The sequence below is a fragment of the Tiliqua scincoides genome, chromosome 2, assembly GCF_035046505.1.
Source record: "Tiliqua scincoides isolate rTilSci1 chromosome 2, rTilSci1.hap2, whole genome shotgun sequence".
NCBI classification, from domain to species: Eukaryota; Metazoa; Chordata; class Lepidosauria; order Squamata; family Scincidae; genus Tiliqua; species Tiliqua scincoides.
Genome location: NC_089822.1, coordinates 192,749,703 through 192,767,719, shown reverse-complemented (window position 1 = coordinate 192,767,719; position 18,017 = coordinate 192,749,703). Strand labels below are relative to the sequence as shown.

At 43.5% G+C, this 18,017-nt stretch overlaps 1 protein-coding gene across 1 annotated transcript in view; it reads left to right on the top strand.

The window, feature by feature from the left end:
• Positions 1 to 18,017, top strand: part of CSF1R (colony stimulating factor 1 receptor) — a 40,463-nt gene that overhangs the window by 13,888 nt on the left and 8,558 nt on the right. The window contains exons 6-16 of the mRNA XM_066618464.1: positions 3,625 to 3,814; positions 5,609 to 5,724; positions 6,387 to 6,501; positions 8,395 to 8,585; positions 10,326 to 10,441; positions 12,946 to 13,072; positions 13,704 to 13,808; positions 14,351 to 14,461; positions 14,656 to 14,821; positions 15,983 to 16,065; positions 16,527 to 16,642. Of these exons, the coding sequence (XP_066474561.1) occupies positions 3,625 to 3,814; positions 5,609 to 5,724; positions 6,387 to 6,501; positions 8,395 to 8,585; positions 10,326 to 10,441; positions 12,946 to 13,072; positions 13,704 to 13,808; positions 14,351 to 14,461; positions 14,656 to 14,821; positions 15,983 to 16,065; positions 16,527 to 16,642 (1,436 nt within the window). The remainder of the gene's footprint in view (positions 1 to 3,624; positions 3,815 to 5,608; positions 5,725 to 6,386; positions 6,502 to 8,394; positions 8,586 to 10,325; positions 10,442 to 12,945; positions 13,073 to 13,703; positions 13,809 to 14,350; positions 14,462 to 14,655; positions 14,822 to 15,982; positions 16,066 to 16,526; positions 16,643 to 18,017) is intronic.

Sequence of the window (18,017 nt, the reverse complement as noted above, 5' to 3'; positions counted from 1 at the left end):
ACAGTGGGGAGGAGTTGGGGAGAAGACATTTCTGGGCAGGGGGAGGGCGGGTGGCAGGGGAGCAGGGGCTGGGGCCAGGACTTAGCACTTGTGCCAGATCCTGACCCCTTTCCAGGCAGTGTGGCATGGCTCCGGGTTGCTCAGATCTGTACAGTGGCGTCACTAGAGTTTGCGTCATCCGGTGCGGGAGGCCAGCGCGTCACCCCCATGCAGTGGGTGGAGCAACACTCTAGGTGGTGGGTGTGGTGATCTACCTTCACCCCACCCCCACTGATTTTTTTGGCTCTACCTTTTGATAGAATAAAGATATTTTAATGCAGTTTGTTTCATTGCATTCTGCACAAAATTACACGTTGATTGATATATAACATGATGGTATTTTTACAAACTGTGATTTTAGTGATTTTGGTCATTAGTGGTGTCACCTCCCCCAGCGTGTCAACTTACTAACATCTTATTGGAGCAGTTCTCAAACTTTTAGCACTGGGACCCACTTTTTAGAATGACAATCTTTTTAGAATGACAGAACCCATCACAAAGCAAATTAAAATAAATAGTTATAAATAATTAAAGTAAAACAAATAAGGGGAAGTGAATCCCACTGTTCCACCAAGTGAATTTTCTATGTAGCCTGCCTGCAATAACACCCCCCCCCCCCCAAAAAAAAAGAATCAGTAAGATTTTCACCCCTACCCAGTTCAATTTAAGTTTTTATATTTCAAGCATATCACTATCAGGACCCACCTGGCTTTACAAGAGCCCAAGCCCAAGCCTGTCTACTCAGAAGTAAGTCCCATTATAGTCAGTGGGGCTTACTCCCAGGAAAGTGGATAAGATTGCAGCCTAAAACAGAAAAAGATTCACCTTACCCCGTCAAGCCTCTGTTTCATTCTTTTTATGGGGGAGAGGGCTGCCTTCTGGAGCATTTTCTGAGTTCCAGTTGCATCAAATCAGGACCATTCTGGTGGCCTCACATTTCCCTTTGCCTGACCTGCCCAGGAGCAAAGGCACGTTTGCTTACTCACGAGTAAACGCGACCATGTGGCTTAGTTTCGCTTTCCATAGGGCTTAATACATTCTGAGCTTGGAGGGAGGGACCTCCTTCTCTGGCGTTTTTTGGGGGCTACAGTGATTGGATCAGGACCATTCTGGTGTCGTTGGATTCATCTCGGCCTGTGCTTTCTGGTGGACTAAGGCAAGTTCACCTACTCATGAGTAAACTCGCGATACGGCTTGGTTTCTCTTTCCATAGGGCTCCATGCATTGTTTGTTCTCTGGGTTTTTTGGCCATAACTTTTGATAGAAAGGAGATATTTCACTCTTGTTCTTTACATTGTGTTCCAATGGAAATTCCACATCCGACGGTATATAGCCTGATGGGATTACTACTAACCACCGTGATTTTAGTGCTTCACCTCCCCAGTGCGCGTCACCCGGTGCGGCCCGCCCCACCCCGCACTCCCCTAGGGATGCCGCTGGATCTCTACCACCTCTTTATGTGCCACAGATCTGAGTAGACTCGTTGGGGCTGCAAGGGCTCTCCCCAGGGTAAAGGGAAGCATTTCCTCTTGCCCCGGGCTGAGTCACTTGCAGCCTGAAACTTGCGCTGGATACGAGGCAGGCTTGCCGGCCAGCCTGTTCCAGTGCAAGTTAGGATTGCGCTGCCCATGTAGAATTATTTCAGAAGCTGAAAGAAAAGGTATCATTAATTCCTCTGGTGATTCTAAGGGCAGTCAAAAATTTAAATGAAGACCTAAGCAGGATTCTGCTGCAGGGTGCTTTTAGTTAGCATGAGCATAGTGACAGTGAGGTCTGTGCATTGTTGCAAAATACAGTATATGTGACTGAAACCCATGGAGGAAACATGTAAATCAATAAAGCAATTAGTATTTTCTGCTTTTCCTTCCTTTCTAGATGAAACTAAAATTCCATAAACACAGATGCAGAAGTTAGAAAAGGATCAAGCTCTTAACCACTTTTTTTCCTCACCTTCCGCTGACAACTGGATTTTGTACAGTCTTGCTTATGTGGTTCTTTCTCACTCTTGTGTCTGACTCAATATTTAGTAAGCTCAGAGTAGGTGAACTAGACTAGCAAGCTAAGAGAGGCCTCCTTGACTCCTTTAACTATGTAAGAGCATCATGTGTCCCAAGATCAAGTTTACTCCAGCACACCCCTATACATGTATACTTAGAAGTAAGCCCCATTGGGTTCAATGGGACTTATTCAATGGTAAGGCCACACCTGGAGTATTGTGTCCAGTTCTGGTCACCACATCTCAAAAAGGACATAGTGGAAATGGAAAAGGTGCAAAAGAGAACGACTAAGATGATTACTGGGCTGGGGTACTTTCCTTATGAGGAAAGGCTACGGCGTTTGGGCCTCTTCAGCCTAGAAAAGAGAAACCTGAGGGGGGACATGATTGAGACATACAAAATTATGCATGGGAAGGATAGAGAGATGCTCTTTACACTCTCACAGAACACCAGAACCAGGGGACATCCACTAAAATTGAGTGTTGGGAGGGTTAGGACAGACAAAAGAAAATATTTCTTTACTCAGCGTGTGGTGGGTTTGTGGAACTCCTTGCCGCAGGATGTGGTGACGGCATCTGGCCTGGATGCCTTTAAAAGGGGATTGGACAAGTTTCTGGAGGAAAAATCCATTATGGCATACAAGCCATAATGTGTATGTGCAACCTCCTGATTTTAGAAATGGGCTATGTCAGAAGGCCAGATGCAAGGGAGGGCACCAGAATCAGGTCTCTTGTTACCTGGTGTGCTCCCTGGGGCATTTGGTGGGCCGCTGTGAGATACAGGAAGCTGGACTAGATAGGCCTATGGCCTGGTCCAGTAGGGCTGTTCTTATGTTCTTATGTTCTTATTCCCAGATAAGTATGCACAGGATTGCAGCCTAAGGGCCCAATCCTATCCAACTGTCCAGTGGGGATGCAGCTGCAATGCAGCCCCAAAGTAAAGGAACAAATCTTCCTTTACCTTGAAGAGACCTCTGTGAGCGTCCCCTCACCACAGGATGCAGCACACGTTCCATTGGCATGGCTGCATCAGTGCTGGAAAGTTGGATAGGATTGGGCCTATAATTAATTGGGGTCTCCTGGCTAAATGTATAAAGTACATCTTTTGAAAATGGTCTGTGCTGTCAGATGATGTCAAGTTATCTGCCTGTGATATTTTTGCCTTGTGACTTTGCACATGCAATTCATCACTTGCTGCAGCAGTCAATGAATGAAAGATGCACAACAAATACCATCATAATTGTTCTACATGAGGTATTGCGAGGTTAAAGGGCATTTACCCCTTGATCTTGCACTCAAATTCCTAAAAATCACTTCAGGGTGGTTACCCTCTGCCATATAATAATAATAAAACAAAGATCTACATTTACCCCGAAGTGTGACAACCTTCTGATTCATTTTCATCTGTATGCAAAATCATTGCAGGAAATGACAACAGCTTGAGTGCTGCTTTGCTTACTTGGATTCCCACTAACTGTGACAAGTAAATGTATCATGTCAGCCTGGTACCAATAGTAGGAACTGATAACTATCCACGAAAAGGAAAGTCCTTCTTCACCATGCCACATGACAATTCTCTTTCTTTCCAGAGAAAGGCTTTGTGCGTTTGTCCACCAGACAGAAGATGAGCCAAGAGATAAAGTTGCATGGAAGCCTGGATCTGCTGGTGCTCATTGAAGCATACCCCAGTCTTCTCCAATGGAAATGGACACACACAAATCCATCAGCAAGTTCCAGGAACTTCACGTACACCGACCAAATGAGTTCTGTTTATCATAGGTAAAGAATGTTACGATTGCACTTTCCTAAGTGCCTTTCCAAGCCATCATTTTATTGCACAGGGAACATGAAGTCCCCCTTACTCCATTAGTGAGGAGATCCAAATGTACACCTCTTAATAGTGTATCCATTGTGGAGGAGAAAAGTACCTTTTCCCAGCAATGAAGCCCATTATTTTGTCTCTGGGGAAAAATGTGATTCCACAAATACAGATAAGCAAGTGGATCCCTGGCACCTGTGAACACTGTGTATACCGTGACTGATTTCCAGCATACCACTGCAGATAATCTGTTCTTCTTCATGGTATGATGTGGCTGAAATCAACAGAACCACTTGAGAAGCTACTTCTGAGAAATGACCGGTCACACAGAGCTTCCTCCACTTCACTGCATTTCAAGCAGTTTCACTCGAACCCTGTGAGATACGCAGCTAGGATGAGAAATAGGAATTTTCCCAAGACCACGCAGTGAATTTCATAGCTGAGCAGGGATTTGAGTTTGAGTTTCTCACACAACAGTTTGTCTGGATGAATAGGCCACATATATGTTTTAAGATTGTGAACCCTCTGGGGACAGGGAAACACTGATTTATTTTATTAGGTAGACTGCTTTGTGAATTACTCTTGCTGAAAAGCAGTATATATTATTAATAATAATATCAAAGTCCTGTTTGAGGTCCATAATTTCATTGGGTCCGCTTATACGGTGAACATCTGCTTGCTTATCCATCAAGAGTCAGAGCTCCAATCTGTGATCCCAGATCAGCAGGTGACAGTAATGACTAAGCTGTGGCACCTTGGTTATTGCCCTTTCCCTCCCACTCACCCATGCAGCAATCTCACGTTTTTAGACAGACAACCATTCAGATTGGATAATGAGCCTTTTCTATAGCTGTCAGGGTGGGTGGCTATTCATTAATAGGAGGTCTGGGCAGGAGGTCTGGTCTAGAGGGTAGAGCCTCCATTTGCCTCAAGATAACAGCTGAAGGTCCCCAGTTCGAGGCCACCGGCACTGTGAATGGTGAGACCTTGAAGCAGCTGACAAGCTGAGCCGAGTTTTTCCATCTGCTCTTTGGCCGCCCTTCAAGTGAGATATGAAGGATTGTCAGCTTGCGTGGGAGGAAACTGGAGGCCAGAATGTGATACCAGATCATAAAAGGATCCATCTGAAATGCTGTAGTTCTTGAAAGACAGAACCTTCGTCAATTGTAAAAATCCCTATAGGGATTTAGTATAGCCTGCCTGTGTAAACCGCCTTGAAATAAAGTCTGAGGAGAAATCTGAAGACCATGAAAGGCGGTATATACCGTAAATACCTTTATTATTATTATTATTATTAATAATAATAATAATAATAATAATAATAATAATAATAACGCTTTAAAGCAAAACTGCGGAGTCTGAGTCCCACCAGTTGGTCTTGACCTAGTTTTTGGTGGTTTGCAAAACTGACAGGGCAGATTTGGTTGTGTGTATTAAGGGTCAAACAAGCTGCCGTTTGGGGGAAAGCGCTGCTGCTCAATCACCATTATAGCCACACCGCTTGGCACTTATAAATCAGGGCCTCTAAAAAGTTTGGGAACCACTGCTTTAAAGCATTGCATGAAAGATGTTTTCATTCCCTAACCTTCCTTTCCCTTCTGCATGGTAATTGTCGAAAATCAACAAGCATGACAACATAGAATTCACCTTACTCCAGCTCTGAGATGCTCTGTGGAACCCTAATTGTTCCTGATTCTTATTCCAATTGTCTTTGTAAAGACTCTACCAGGTCTGTTTGTTCTCTTTAATGGCAGGTATAACAATACACTTGTACTGAACTGGCTGGAAGAAAAGCATAGTGGAATGTATACGTTCTTTGCAGAGAATAATGTATCCAATGCCTCCATTACTTTCAACATCACTGTGAAAAGTAAGAGCTCTAATTCTTCTAATAGTCAGTGTTCATAGAGAGTAGAAAAAAAGCCAGCCAACTTAAGTGAAACTTCAGGGTGATCTTCTTGCTATCCTTCCTGTAGGCAAATTTGGTGCTGCAGAATAGCAATATCAATAATTTAGTTTTGTGGGAGTTCCAGCCAAAAGAAATACAATGTACAATGAAAGCCAAATATGCACAAAGTAGAACTCAAGTAACTCAGGTGAACCATAACTGAGTGATGGACTGTTTAACAGCACAGTAAGAAGCACTGGTCTTCTCTGTTCAGTAAGAAGAAACAGTCTTCTCTGTTCTCAAATGAGGGATGTGATGACAGTTCATGGGGGTCAAGGTTCCACCCTGAGAAGCTGGAAGTCTTCACAGCTGGAAGTAGCCTTTACTAGTAGGGACTGAGTATACCTCACAGAAAGAGAATCTTGACTGTGGTCTTGCCTGAATGAAGTGGTGACCATGTACAAAACAGCTGTGATATAAAGATGAAATCTGAAACATTAGCATGTTGACCTTTTACCCATACCCAAAGTTCCATTATATTTCATGACACAACTTAATGTTGCCCATAAGCAGCAGTATGTGAAATGAGGAAAATATTTTGCATGTTTACTGTACTGACTTGCTCTTTTACATTTGCTGTTTAGTCCCACCTAAAATCAGCGTGTCCCAGAATTCCAGTAGCCTTTCTTGTCAAGCCACTGGCTATCCTGCTCCTCATATTCAGTGGTACAAATTGCCTCGTCTTCACCGTTCAGACAGGTGAGTTATCCATGTGTCTGCATGTAGATTTTTCCTTTGAAAGTGTCACGTGTGTGGGTGCATATGTATAACATACGTACACACACACAGACATTTGCATACCAATAATTACTCTGTTCATCTGGAAAGGCCCCAAATTATCATTAGACTATTTCTTGAGTCAAAACCAGTTTATGTTTGAAGCAATCAGCAAGGGAAACAAAGAGGGTGGGAGAGGGTAAATTGTTTCTGAAACAGGCTGAGTAAAAAGTGCATCTATAATTTGGCAGCATCTTGGAGAATCAATGGGAGCTTCCAGATTACTCCTTTGTGAATGATCATAATCCATTTGGCTGCAGGTTTTTTTTGTTTTTTTGTTTTGCATTGTTCTTTCATTCATTTCATTCATGGTTAGTATCTGAGGGTGCAATCCTAACCCCTTCTATGTCAGTGCTTTCCAGCACTGACATAAGGGCAATGCAACTCCAAGGTACAGGAACAAACATTCCCTTTGAGGAGGCCTCCATGAGTGACTCCCAACCGCAGGACACAGCACATGTCCCATTGGCACCACTATGCCAGTGCTGGAAAGCACTGACATAAGGGGTTAGGATTGTGCCCTGAGTTGATTACTGCAAGCCCAAATAAGCTGATAGGATCTGTCTCGGTGCCATAGGAGCAACAGTGCAAAGCCAGCAATGGTAGCACTAAACTCCTGTGACATGTTGGCATCCTTTAGTCTTGGAAGACTATGGTATCGCGCTCTGAATGGTGGTTCTGGAACAGAGTGTCCTCTCCAGTGCGCGAAGCCTGGGTAAAGTAGGTATGGAGGATAGGCTGTTACCCATGCAGCAAATCCCCCCTCTCCACGTCACTGAAATGGTCCAATGGAAAGGCAGAAGCCAATACGGTTGGTTCCAGCGGCGTCGCAGAATGTGACTGTGTTCAGCCATGAACTGTCTCAGGGACTCCGGCTCCTGATTTTGCCTCGAGGTTGACTCCTGAAGCCTTTTCCTTAACTGGATGTAGCCACAAGGCAGTGGAGGTTTGGGATAATTCTCTCAGATGAGCTGCCTTCCCAGGCTGACGAGCCCCATCTACCCGGTGGCTGTTTAGTCGCCTCTTACGACAAGTACAGCCAAACTGAGGGCCTATTCTTATCCCCAGCCCCCAGGGGAAACTCCTGTGGTAGGTGAATCATTTTCTTTCTATGAGGCAGCCTTCCCCCCTGCCTGAGTAATGCTCAGGAAGCATTGTTCTCAGGAAGTTTTGTTACTGGGGGGAGGGAAAGCTGCCATCATTGACACTGGTCCCATGGTCGAAGCTCCAATAATCATGTGAATCTGTCTGAGTGCAACATTCACCCATATAGCAAAGTGAGACATTCTATAAATAGCAACACTAATAAAGTGTTGCTATTAATATAATAGCAACACTAATAAAGTGTTGCTATATAATAAATAGCAACACTAATAAAGTGGGCAGGAGGTCTGGTCTAGAGGGTAGAGCCTCCGACTGCCTGAAGATAACATCCACAAGGTCGCCAGTTCGAGGCCACCGGCACCGTGCGACCTTGAAGCAGCTGACAAGCTGAAGCCGAGCGATTCCATCTGCTCTGAGCGTGGGAGAAGGAGGCCAGAATGTGAAACCAGATCAGAGTGAAACACCTGGACTGTTGTGGTTCTTGAAAGATAGAACCTTCTTTCAATTGTAAAAATCCCTACGGGAATTTAATCAGCCTGCCTATGTAAACCGCCTTGAATAAAGTCTTGAATAAAGACCAAGAAAAGCGGTATATAAATACCTGTTTATTATTATTATTATTATTATTATTATTATTATTATTATTATTATTATTAAAGTGCAGAAGAGCTCATGGAAATATTGTTTTTCATTTCTTTGGTTTTCTAACAGATGTGGTCAAGGTGGAATACTGCATATGAATGACACCAGCCCACAGATCATCGCTGAAGTTCCCTTTGGAAAAATCTCATTGGAGAGCACTGTTGAAGTTGGGGCAATGGAGAGCAATGTGACATGGTGCTGCTTAGCAGTGAATAGTGAAGGGAATGAGTCCCATATCTTTACATCTGTGATACTCAGAGGTGGGTCTTTCGGTGATAATGAAATAAAAACACATAACACCACTTGCTGCACTTCTAACTTTGGCAACACCGAAACTCACGAAATAATAAAACCGTTTTCACCCACCTCTAGCGATAGTTTAAAGGGAGATAAATCTGAGTGTTTCACTGGCAGAGAATCAGCTTTTCAAGAGCATTTTATGAACAGCATAATCCTTGGCAAATCTACTTAGAATTCCATTGAATTCATTGGAACTTACTCCCAAGTAACTGTGTGTAGGATTACAGCCTTAAGTACCACAAAAGCAATGTAAAGTGCTTTTCAGCAGCACAAGCTACTGGTACACTGGCAAGAAGGCAAGAGCATTCCCATGCATGACTAACAGCTGTTGGGAAGCCTTCCATATCATATATGCCCATGCAGGGGGTTGGGGGGAGGGCATGGGCAGAACAGAGCAGTGATAATTGGGGGGGGAGGGTGGATTGGACCAGGGAGGGGGACAGGTTCAGTGGCAGCAACACACACTGAATCCCAACCCCCTTCCCTGGCCTGATCCACTTGCACGAATCAACATGGACTTCAAGTTGACCAGTTGCAGCTGTTGGGGCTTACCCCAGAACAAGGGGACAAATGTCTCTTTACCCCAAGAAGATCTCCAGCAACTGGAAATCCCCTGCAGGAAGCAGCAGAAGCCATGCTGGTGCTGTTGCATCACACTGCAGGGATTTAGGAAGGATTGCATTATACGTCTGACCCTGGTTGCACCTCTACTAATAAAAAATATAATTTGATTTATTATATCACAAAATAGTCATGTGTGAGCAAAAGTGCATATAAGGAAATAATTATTTGAGTGGTGGAGCCATTGTAGAAGCACTACCCACTTTGCTCCGGTCAGATGAACAACTTTCTCACCAAGCCATGGTCAGCTTTGACTTATTCTGCAAGATTGCAGCAGAACATGACTGTGCACAGTGCTTATTGGTTGATGCCTATGATGTAGTCAAGAAGCCCCCTACCCTCCAGGCTTTGGAGCAGTGTTGCAGCTTTAATTAGAATGGATTGTGCTTTATAAAGAAAAAAATAAAGGCATAAATCAATGTTTGATTTACTACATCAATGTTTCTCAAACTGTGGGTTTGGATACACTAGGTGGGTTGTGAGCCAATTTCAGGTGGGTCCCCATTCATTTCAATATTTCATTTTTATATATTAGACTTGATGCTAACATAGTACGTGACTGCATCTGGGAAAATGTTACAGTTCTGTACTTTTAACAGGCCACTATGTATATGTTTTTACCAATGATAGTTAAATGGGACTTTCTCCTAGGTAAATGTGGGTAGGATTACAGCCGAGGATTGTTGAAAATGTTCCTGCATGATGATAGCACTTCCGGTCATGACATCACTTCTGGTGGAACCTGACAGATTCTCTTTCTAAAAAGTGGGTCTTGGTGCTAAAAGTTTGAGAACCACTGTATTACATGCTTGTGCAGCACTTAGAAAAATACGTTAAAAGCAGACAGCCTTCTGAAGTATGCGGGGAGCAGAACCTTGACTGAAAGGACTGTCATCACTGAGCCTGACCATCTGATTTTTGCATAGCAAAGGAAGGCGGAAGGGAGGTTCACCCTTTAGCAGGAGGAAAAGTGGCAACTGCTGTGGTATTATTCTATATGCACCCTAAACTAACAAATAGAGGGGAGGACCTGACAAAGTGCTAATGTCAGTAATACTCAGTGTTCTGACCTTTTCCAGAAGTGATTTCCAACGCCACTACATATGATGTCTCCAAACCAGTGATTGCAGCCTGTGTTGGAACAATGGCTTTGCTTCTTCTATTTATCATCTTCTTACTCTACAAATATAAGCAGGTCAGTCTCATGCGCAATGTCTATACAGAAAGGAAAGTAGCCAGGGAATCATTTCGATCCCAAGGCTGAAAGAAACTCTGAAACTCTAGTTGTTGTCCTTAATTTCTACAACAGCTCTCCCACTGAGTTCACCAGCCCCCCTGCCCCTCTCATTTCTTTTGAACCCGCTCCTTCCCACCTCAACACTGTATTACTGTGGCTATTGAACTGCTTCCAAGTAGAGGCTCATTTCAACAGCCAGCTAAATATAGACTGCTCCACTGCTAATGAATTTGTAGGGCAGTTGCTGAACTTTTGGCATCTTGTTCCTTGACTGCAGTAACCACACTGAATGGCATGGGGTTGCCTTGGGGGCTATCAAGAAAACAGATCTACCTACAAAGATTTCTGATTTTTGCAATTCTTCCATTTGGAACATTCAGGGAAATAAATGTACTTAGATCTCCTCAATGTGTGGAGCAGGGGGAGGGACAAAGGGTCCTTTGGAAAGTCCTTACCCCCCCAACTGACATTAATTAGATTAGTTGAGTTATATGGACATCTAGTTATTTTAGCTCAGCAATTCTCAAACTGTGGGTTGGGACCCCTAGGTGGGTAATGAGCCAATTTCAGGTGGGTCCCCATTCGTTTCAATGCTTATTTTATTTTTAATATATTAGACTTGATGCTACCCTGGTATATGACTGCATTTGGGGAAATGTGACAGATCCGTACTTTTAACAGGCTACTATGCATATGTTTTTAACAATGGTAGTCAATGGGGCTTAACTCCCAGGTAAGTGTGGATAGGATTGCACCCTTAGGGATGTTTGGGGAACTTTTTTAAACAGATCAGCAACTGCTTGAGAGGGTTGGGCACATTTAATTTACTTAATTGATTGATTATTTTGTCATATGGGGCTGTTAAAAATTTTCTTGCTTGAAGATTTCTCTTCTGGCCATGACATCACTTCCAGGTTAATAACATCACTTCCAGTGGGTCCTGACAGATTGTCATTCTAAAAAGTGAGTCCCGATGTGAAAAGTTTGAGAACTACTGTTCTAGCTTTACCACTGGGATGTGATTCAACCTAAAATGCCCAAAAAATCAATAGTTACCACCACCTACTGAGTTACAGAGCAGTAGGACTCTGAGTCATTACTTTGCCACCTTCCAATCTCTGCCCACTCAACTCCTCTAGAGCAGTGGTTCTCAAACTTTTTAACATTGGGACCCACCTAAAAAAAAGTCTCACTTCTCCAGCCACTCAAGCCTATGCGGCTTTAATGGTGCTTGGGCTGCTGTGCTCCCCCCAAGGAGGTGATTGTTTAACTCTTGATGCCTAACATGCCCTGTCTGTTTCGTGAACCACTAAAAATTGGGTCATGACTCACTGGTGGGAGTTTGAAAACCACTGCTCTAGAGGCTTAGCACACATTTGTGCCAGACCTTGGCTGAGAAGGTCAAGTTATGGAGTGATATAATATAATTCAGAATTCCCTCCCTCCACCCCTGATAGAAGCATACCAATTAACCCAAATGTTTTCGGAAAGGTTTGGGCAGGGATGGAGTAACCAATAGGCAATTTAGACAAGTCCCGGGGGGGGGGGGGGTCTCAACAGGTCTGAAGGAGAAGAAATAAATTCTAAACAAAAGTTCATCTGAAAGGTCAAATTAGTAGTAGTATAAATACTTTTCTAAATACAGCGTTTATAAATGGCATAATCTCTTGGAAATGGATTAGGTTTTTTTAACCCACAGCAACATAATGGTTTCAAAATAACTGATATGAAATTGAGAAGGCCTCACTTTTTAATAACAAAATCTGATAATATTTTTAAAAAGTGGGTCAACAGATATTGCATGAGTTTGAGTGTTGCTTGAGAGCCTCTATTTGTAAATGATTAGAGCAGGGGTGTCCAAACTTTTTGGCAGGAGGGCCACATAATCTCTCTGACAATGTGGCCTGGGGGAAAAAAAGAATTAATTTACATTTCAAATTTGAATAAATTTACATAAATGACTATATTAGAGATGTGACTTCTATGAATGAATGAATGAATGAATGTCTTACAATAGCTCAAGGCCTATAAAAGGCCAGCCAAAGCAAGGCCGGCCTTTTCTTCACTGCTGCAACTGCATCATAGACGTGAATCAGCAATCTGGGAGGGAGCCCTCGTCCCACAGCTCACGTGAGAGATAGAACACTTGTCCTCACGCAAGAGCAGTTGCGTCGGGCCAGCATGGACTCTAGCAAGTCTCCGGAGGGCAAGAGGCTCATTAGAGACTAGGCGCTACCCATGGGCCAGTTTGGGAGTCCCTGAGGGCTGCAAATGGCCCCCAGGTTGGGGTTTGGGCACCCCTGGATTAGAGTGTCCACAAATCTAAACACAGGCTTGAATTTATGGTATCACGGTCTCCATACAGTTGACTACAGGGAATTTTCATCTCGAAGAGATATGTTTATAATAATTGGCACTATCTTGTAGCTGTAAAATGATGTGCAGCACTTTCTTCCTTACAGAAACCAAAGTATCAAGTCCGATGGAAAATTATTGAGGCCTGTGAAGGAAATAATTACATCTTTATTGACCCTACCCAGCTTCCTTACAATGAGAAGTGGGAGTTTCCCAGAAATAACTTGCAATTTGGTAAGGAACCATCTTCGGATGTTTGTCTCTGAGCAGCAGTTCATCATGCCCATCCACACTTATTGGTGGTCCAAACTGAAGTGATTAAGACAATACTTAACATTTGTATATCACTTTCTGAGCATGCAGAGTGCTGATGCTTCATGTATTATTATACCCATATTGCAGCTGGAGAGCCAAGGCTGAGGGGGAGTGGCTTGCGTGGAATTCCAAGGGGGAAGTCTTGATTGACAGCACTGCCTTTTGGTCATGATACTACACTGGCTCAGTCTTATACTATCTTGCCAGTGCGTAAGACGATTCAATTTGTTTTCATTGCAAACTTAGTAGGACAAAGCAAAACAACATCCCTCCCCTTTTTACCAAGCCAGGACTGGAAGATGGATATCACAGAAAAGGGTCATTGATTGGAGAGATAGAAAAATCAGAGCTCGGAGTAGTGGAGGAACTGTGTGAGACAGTGGAACCACCACTTCTATGGCTTGCTGCAACCCTCTGCTCACTCTGGCATTTAGCAGATGAGACCTCTGTGTTTTCAAGCACGCATGTTCACATGCAGACCTCAGAGTCCATGTTGCAAGTCATCCTCCTCCTTTCATTGTGCCTCTAAACACTAGCGTTGCTTTTCCAGGAAAGATCCTTGGTGCTGGAGCTTTTGGGAAGGTTGTCGAGGCCACAGCTTTTGGACTGGGGAAAGACGATTCAGTTCTGAAGGTGGCTGTGAAAATGCTGAAATGTAAGTATAGGGTAGTAGGAAAGGAGAGCTCATCGCCGCATACTACCTGGTGGCAGGCCCACCTTTGCCAAAAGGTTATACCTTAGAAGTGTAATGCCTGGAGCAGGTTGTAACTGCAAGCATTCACTCACTGTCTCTAAAACCTATTAGGCTTGCTAATCTAACCAGTTCAAAATTAGGACTGGTTGATGGGCATGTGGATGAGTAAGGATGAGGGGACAAAGAGCAGGAAGCAAGACTCTCTTATGAGATACCGCTTATAAACCTTTGTTTAAGAACTGCACTTTGGGTGACCGATCTTGATCTCTCATTTTTTATCTTTTTGCTTCATACCATCTACCAGTCTATTTTTCTTCTTCTTTGCAGGCTTCTCTCTTTCATAGGGCACAATCCTAACTGGTCTACTCAGAAGTAAGTCCTATTTTGTTCAATGGGGCGTACTCTCTGGAAAGTGTGGTTAGGATTGCAGCCTTATTCATTTCTTTCCTTCATCTCTTCCTCCTGTTAACTTTGGATATAACTCTTCTCATTTCTGTTTCCAGCAACAGCACATGCTGATGAGAAGGAAGCCCTCATATCAGAACTGAAGATCATGAGCCATTTAGGCCACCACGAGAACATTGTCAACCTGCTGGGAGCATGTACCCATGGAGGTAACAAGATATCATGTCACAGGCAGAATTAAGTAAAGTTGTTTTGTATTTGACACTAGCACTGCCAACAATTTCTAGTGGGTCAGAAATGACATGCATGCATTCCAAGTGCACCACATAGACACTAACAATTATCCAGAGGAAACGGAATCCAGTGAGCCACTTTCTGAGAGTGTTTGATTTCTGCTTTCCAGGCCCTGTCTTTGTCATTACGGAGTATTGTCCTTATGGGGACCTGCTGAATTTCCTGCGAGAGAAAGCCGAGAGTCTCACAATCCAGGATGTAACCGTGGAGTCTCTTCCTGAGAGCCTGGCAACAGACTATAAAAATATCTACCTTGCTAAGAAATATGTCCGAAGGTAAGAAACTGAGCCAAGTGTCACATGTTATAGAGATGTAAAAGTCCAACGACTCCGGGGGGACAAAACCCAGACATGGTGCATTTCCAGGAGCCACACTTTTCACAATTTTTAACCAACTCATATCAATTTCACCTAATTTGAGCATTTATTTAGGTTTTCCAAACTTCTCTTCTTGACGCATGTGTTTGTCAAAGAAATACTGGGGGAAGAAGGGGATCATGTGAGCAAGGGAATCCACTATGAACATCTGCTGCCTGATTCTCTGTCTCTCCTCCCTATTGTGAGAAACACTGACTTGTGATAGGAGGGTATTTCAGGGGCAAACTGGGAGGAATTTTCAATAGTGACCTTACTAGTGGGTGTGCCAGCCTGCCACTTTTGACTTCTTGGTTCTCAATGTATTTTGTGGTGGTAGGATGTAGTAATAGTGCCATGAGCCTGATCGGCTTCACTTCTCTGTCCTATTCAGTACTGCAGCACATTTGAAAAGTAAAAAATAATCCCAAGAGAATTCATTACAGATAGGAGAGTTCACTTGGCACATGAGTAGGAGTGGGCTTGATGCTTGTGCTCCCCAGTGGAGTTGGTGATCTTTGTTCTAGAATTCAACCTAAATGCCACTGGGCCTCATGGACCACTGTGGCTTAGACAAGCCTTTGTAACACAGAATCAATTGGCCAGAAACTTGCCTCACGGTGAGAAGTAGTGGAGCTCATGCCCATGTTCTCTCACACCATCCCACCCACACATAGTAGCTCTCCCTTCTGCCTGGATTGCGTTAGGGCAGCTTGTGGCTTTGGAGATGCTTAAGTGGAATGTAGAGGGAGGATTGTGAGGTCCCCTGCCAGAGGGAGAAGGAGGCACGATTGAGTCAAGGTTCCTGCAAGGTTCACTTGCGGGAACAGTCCTTGGAATGAGAGGAATGTTAGAGTATTTGCAGGAAAGGCAGGAAGAATAGAGGCAAAAGGCAAAAAGAATAATTTCATCAGGTGTCCTGTGACCCAGTAAAAAGCAGTTTTCACCTTTGTTAGCACTGGATCTGCATGAACCAAACCCTTCCAATTGTTCAAAGTTCTTCTGCTGTTGAGGCTGTACTCAACCCAAAAACTGACAGTGGCTGGATTTCATGTTTCCTCCTCTGTTCTGCCTCTTATTCAGTGACAGTGGATTTGGAAGCCACAGCGTAGACCACTACCTGGAAATGAAGCCAGTGACAGCATCAGTTTCTATGCCAGCAAAAGGTAAGCGATCAAGGAAGGATGTTTCCAGCCATCACTCCCAGGAGCAATGGCTGCATGGGATTGGGGAGCAATGCAAAGAGCAGCACTTTCTCTTGTGAAGATTTAGATCTGTTGCTGCTAGTTGGGCAGAACAACAGTTAATGGGTCATTACACTGTGTTTTCCTGCAAGGAGCTTGGTGTGGTTTACCAGATTTGCTCTCCTTTATCCTTGCAGCAGCCCTGTATATGAGGCTGAAAAATCCTTACTGAGAAGCCCAGTAAGCTTTGTTGCTGAGAGAGAATTTCAGTGCAGATCGTCCCAGTTCAAGTGCAACATTAGTTGATCTATGGTTCTTCGCTAGTTCTTATGGCATTGTGCCTGTGTTTTTCATGCTAATCCATTGGGGCTGGCGGCAAGTGGCACGCTGAATATGATTCAGTGATTCCTATGTCAATCATCATGAATTATATTCCCTTCCAGAGAGGAGTTCAGAGTCAACAACAGAAACAGAGGACAGCCATTCTCTAAGCATGCATGACCTGCTGCAGTTCTCCAACCAGGTGGCAGAGGGAATGAGCTTTCTCGCATCCAAAAATGTGAGTTCACCTCCCCCAAATAAACAATATAACATCTCATTATGAAAAAAGATTTGTTGAGCAGCAATAGAGTTCAGTCTCATGAGCACACGTTCTGGTCTCTGAAAGAAGCTGAGGTTCGAGGATGTGCTGCCTGTTTTTAAAAAATCCACTTCTAAAAGGCTTGGCTCCTAAACAGGCACTGTAAGCAATTGCATTGCTTGCAATAAACTGGAATTACAAAGACACAACAAGTGTTTAGTATCCTGTATTATTCAAACCCTGCAGTGCCTCCCCTGAATGCCTTGCCACACTGGATGGGAGACTGCATAATACGCAGCAATATTGTTACTTTGAAATACAGTCTGGGAAGAAAAGAAATGGAATGAGTTGAGGGTCATTAAATGGTTTTAAAATGCCTTGTAACTAAAAATCCTGCTTTGTATCCTAAGTATAGTAAGAGTCTGTTTGAAATTTCTTTTTTGTTTTGTAAATGGCATGTCAGGGGGCTGAAAGAGGAATCTAAATGCAGCAGGAAGAGGGCATTAGAATTAGTTTTTATTCTGATTGCACTCTTCCTCTGCACACTTTTTAAATTGCTCTCCCTCTCCCCTTACAAGAGTGTGTGTGTGGGGGGGGGAGAGCAAATTGGGATTGGAACTGTGATGAGGGCAAAGTTATGAAGCTGTTCCAACCTCCTCTCCAGTTTCTGCCTGAGTGAGTGAGTGAGTGAGTAACCCTATGTTTTGTTTGGAAAGTACTTTAGTATTGAGAGGTTTGGAAACTCTTGAGGTAGTAGGTCAATAGATATCAATATATAGCAATACTGATATATCAATATCAATATAATTTCAGGGGTTTGCAAACTTGAATTCTTTTGGCTTGTTCCAATCTCTTAGGGTTTGACAGACATGCAATTAGAGCTCTATGCTGATGCAGTAAAGTCATATGAAGACAGTATTGTTTATCAGGTTGTGTCTTCTCTTCAGTAACCAGAACAAGCATGGCTATTTTCATATCACCTATGGTCTGAATTGTACACATTTGCTTAGTGGTTGAAGTGAGAATGTTCTAAATCTATAGCTATTTGCCTCTTCCCGAAATAAGGAACTGAAAGTGACCGTTTGGGGTTTGTGCCCACCATGTTATAAATATAAATGGAGAGCGCATGTCTCCCTAGCTCTTCAAGATGGTACAGGCTGTGATGAGCTTCTTCAGTGTCTCAGTCAGTCAGGGAAACCTGACGACAGAGAAACCAACCAGCTTCCATAAGAGAGTCACTCTGCATCGTTGTTGTTTTTAAGTTTGTAAAGTGAAAGAATTAAGCAAGCATTATGCAGCTGACTCACACCATAGATGGGGACACTGCATGATCCAAAAAGGTTTGATGAGCGTT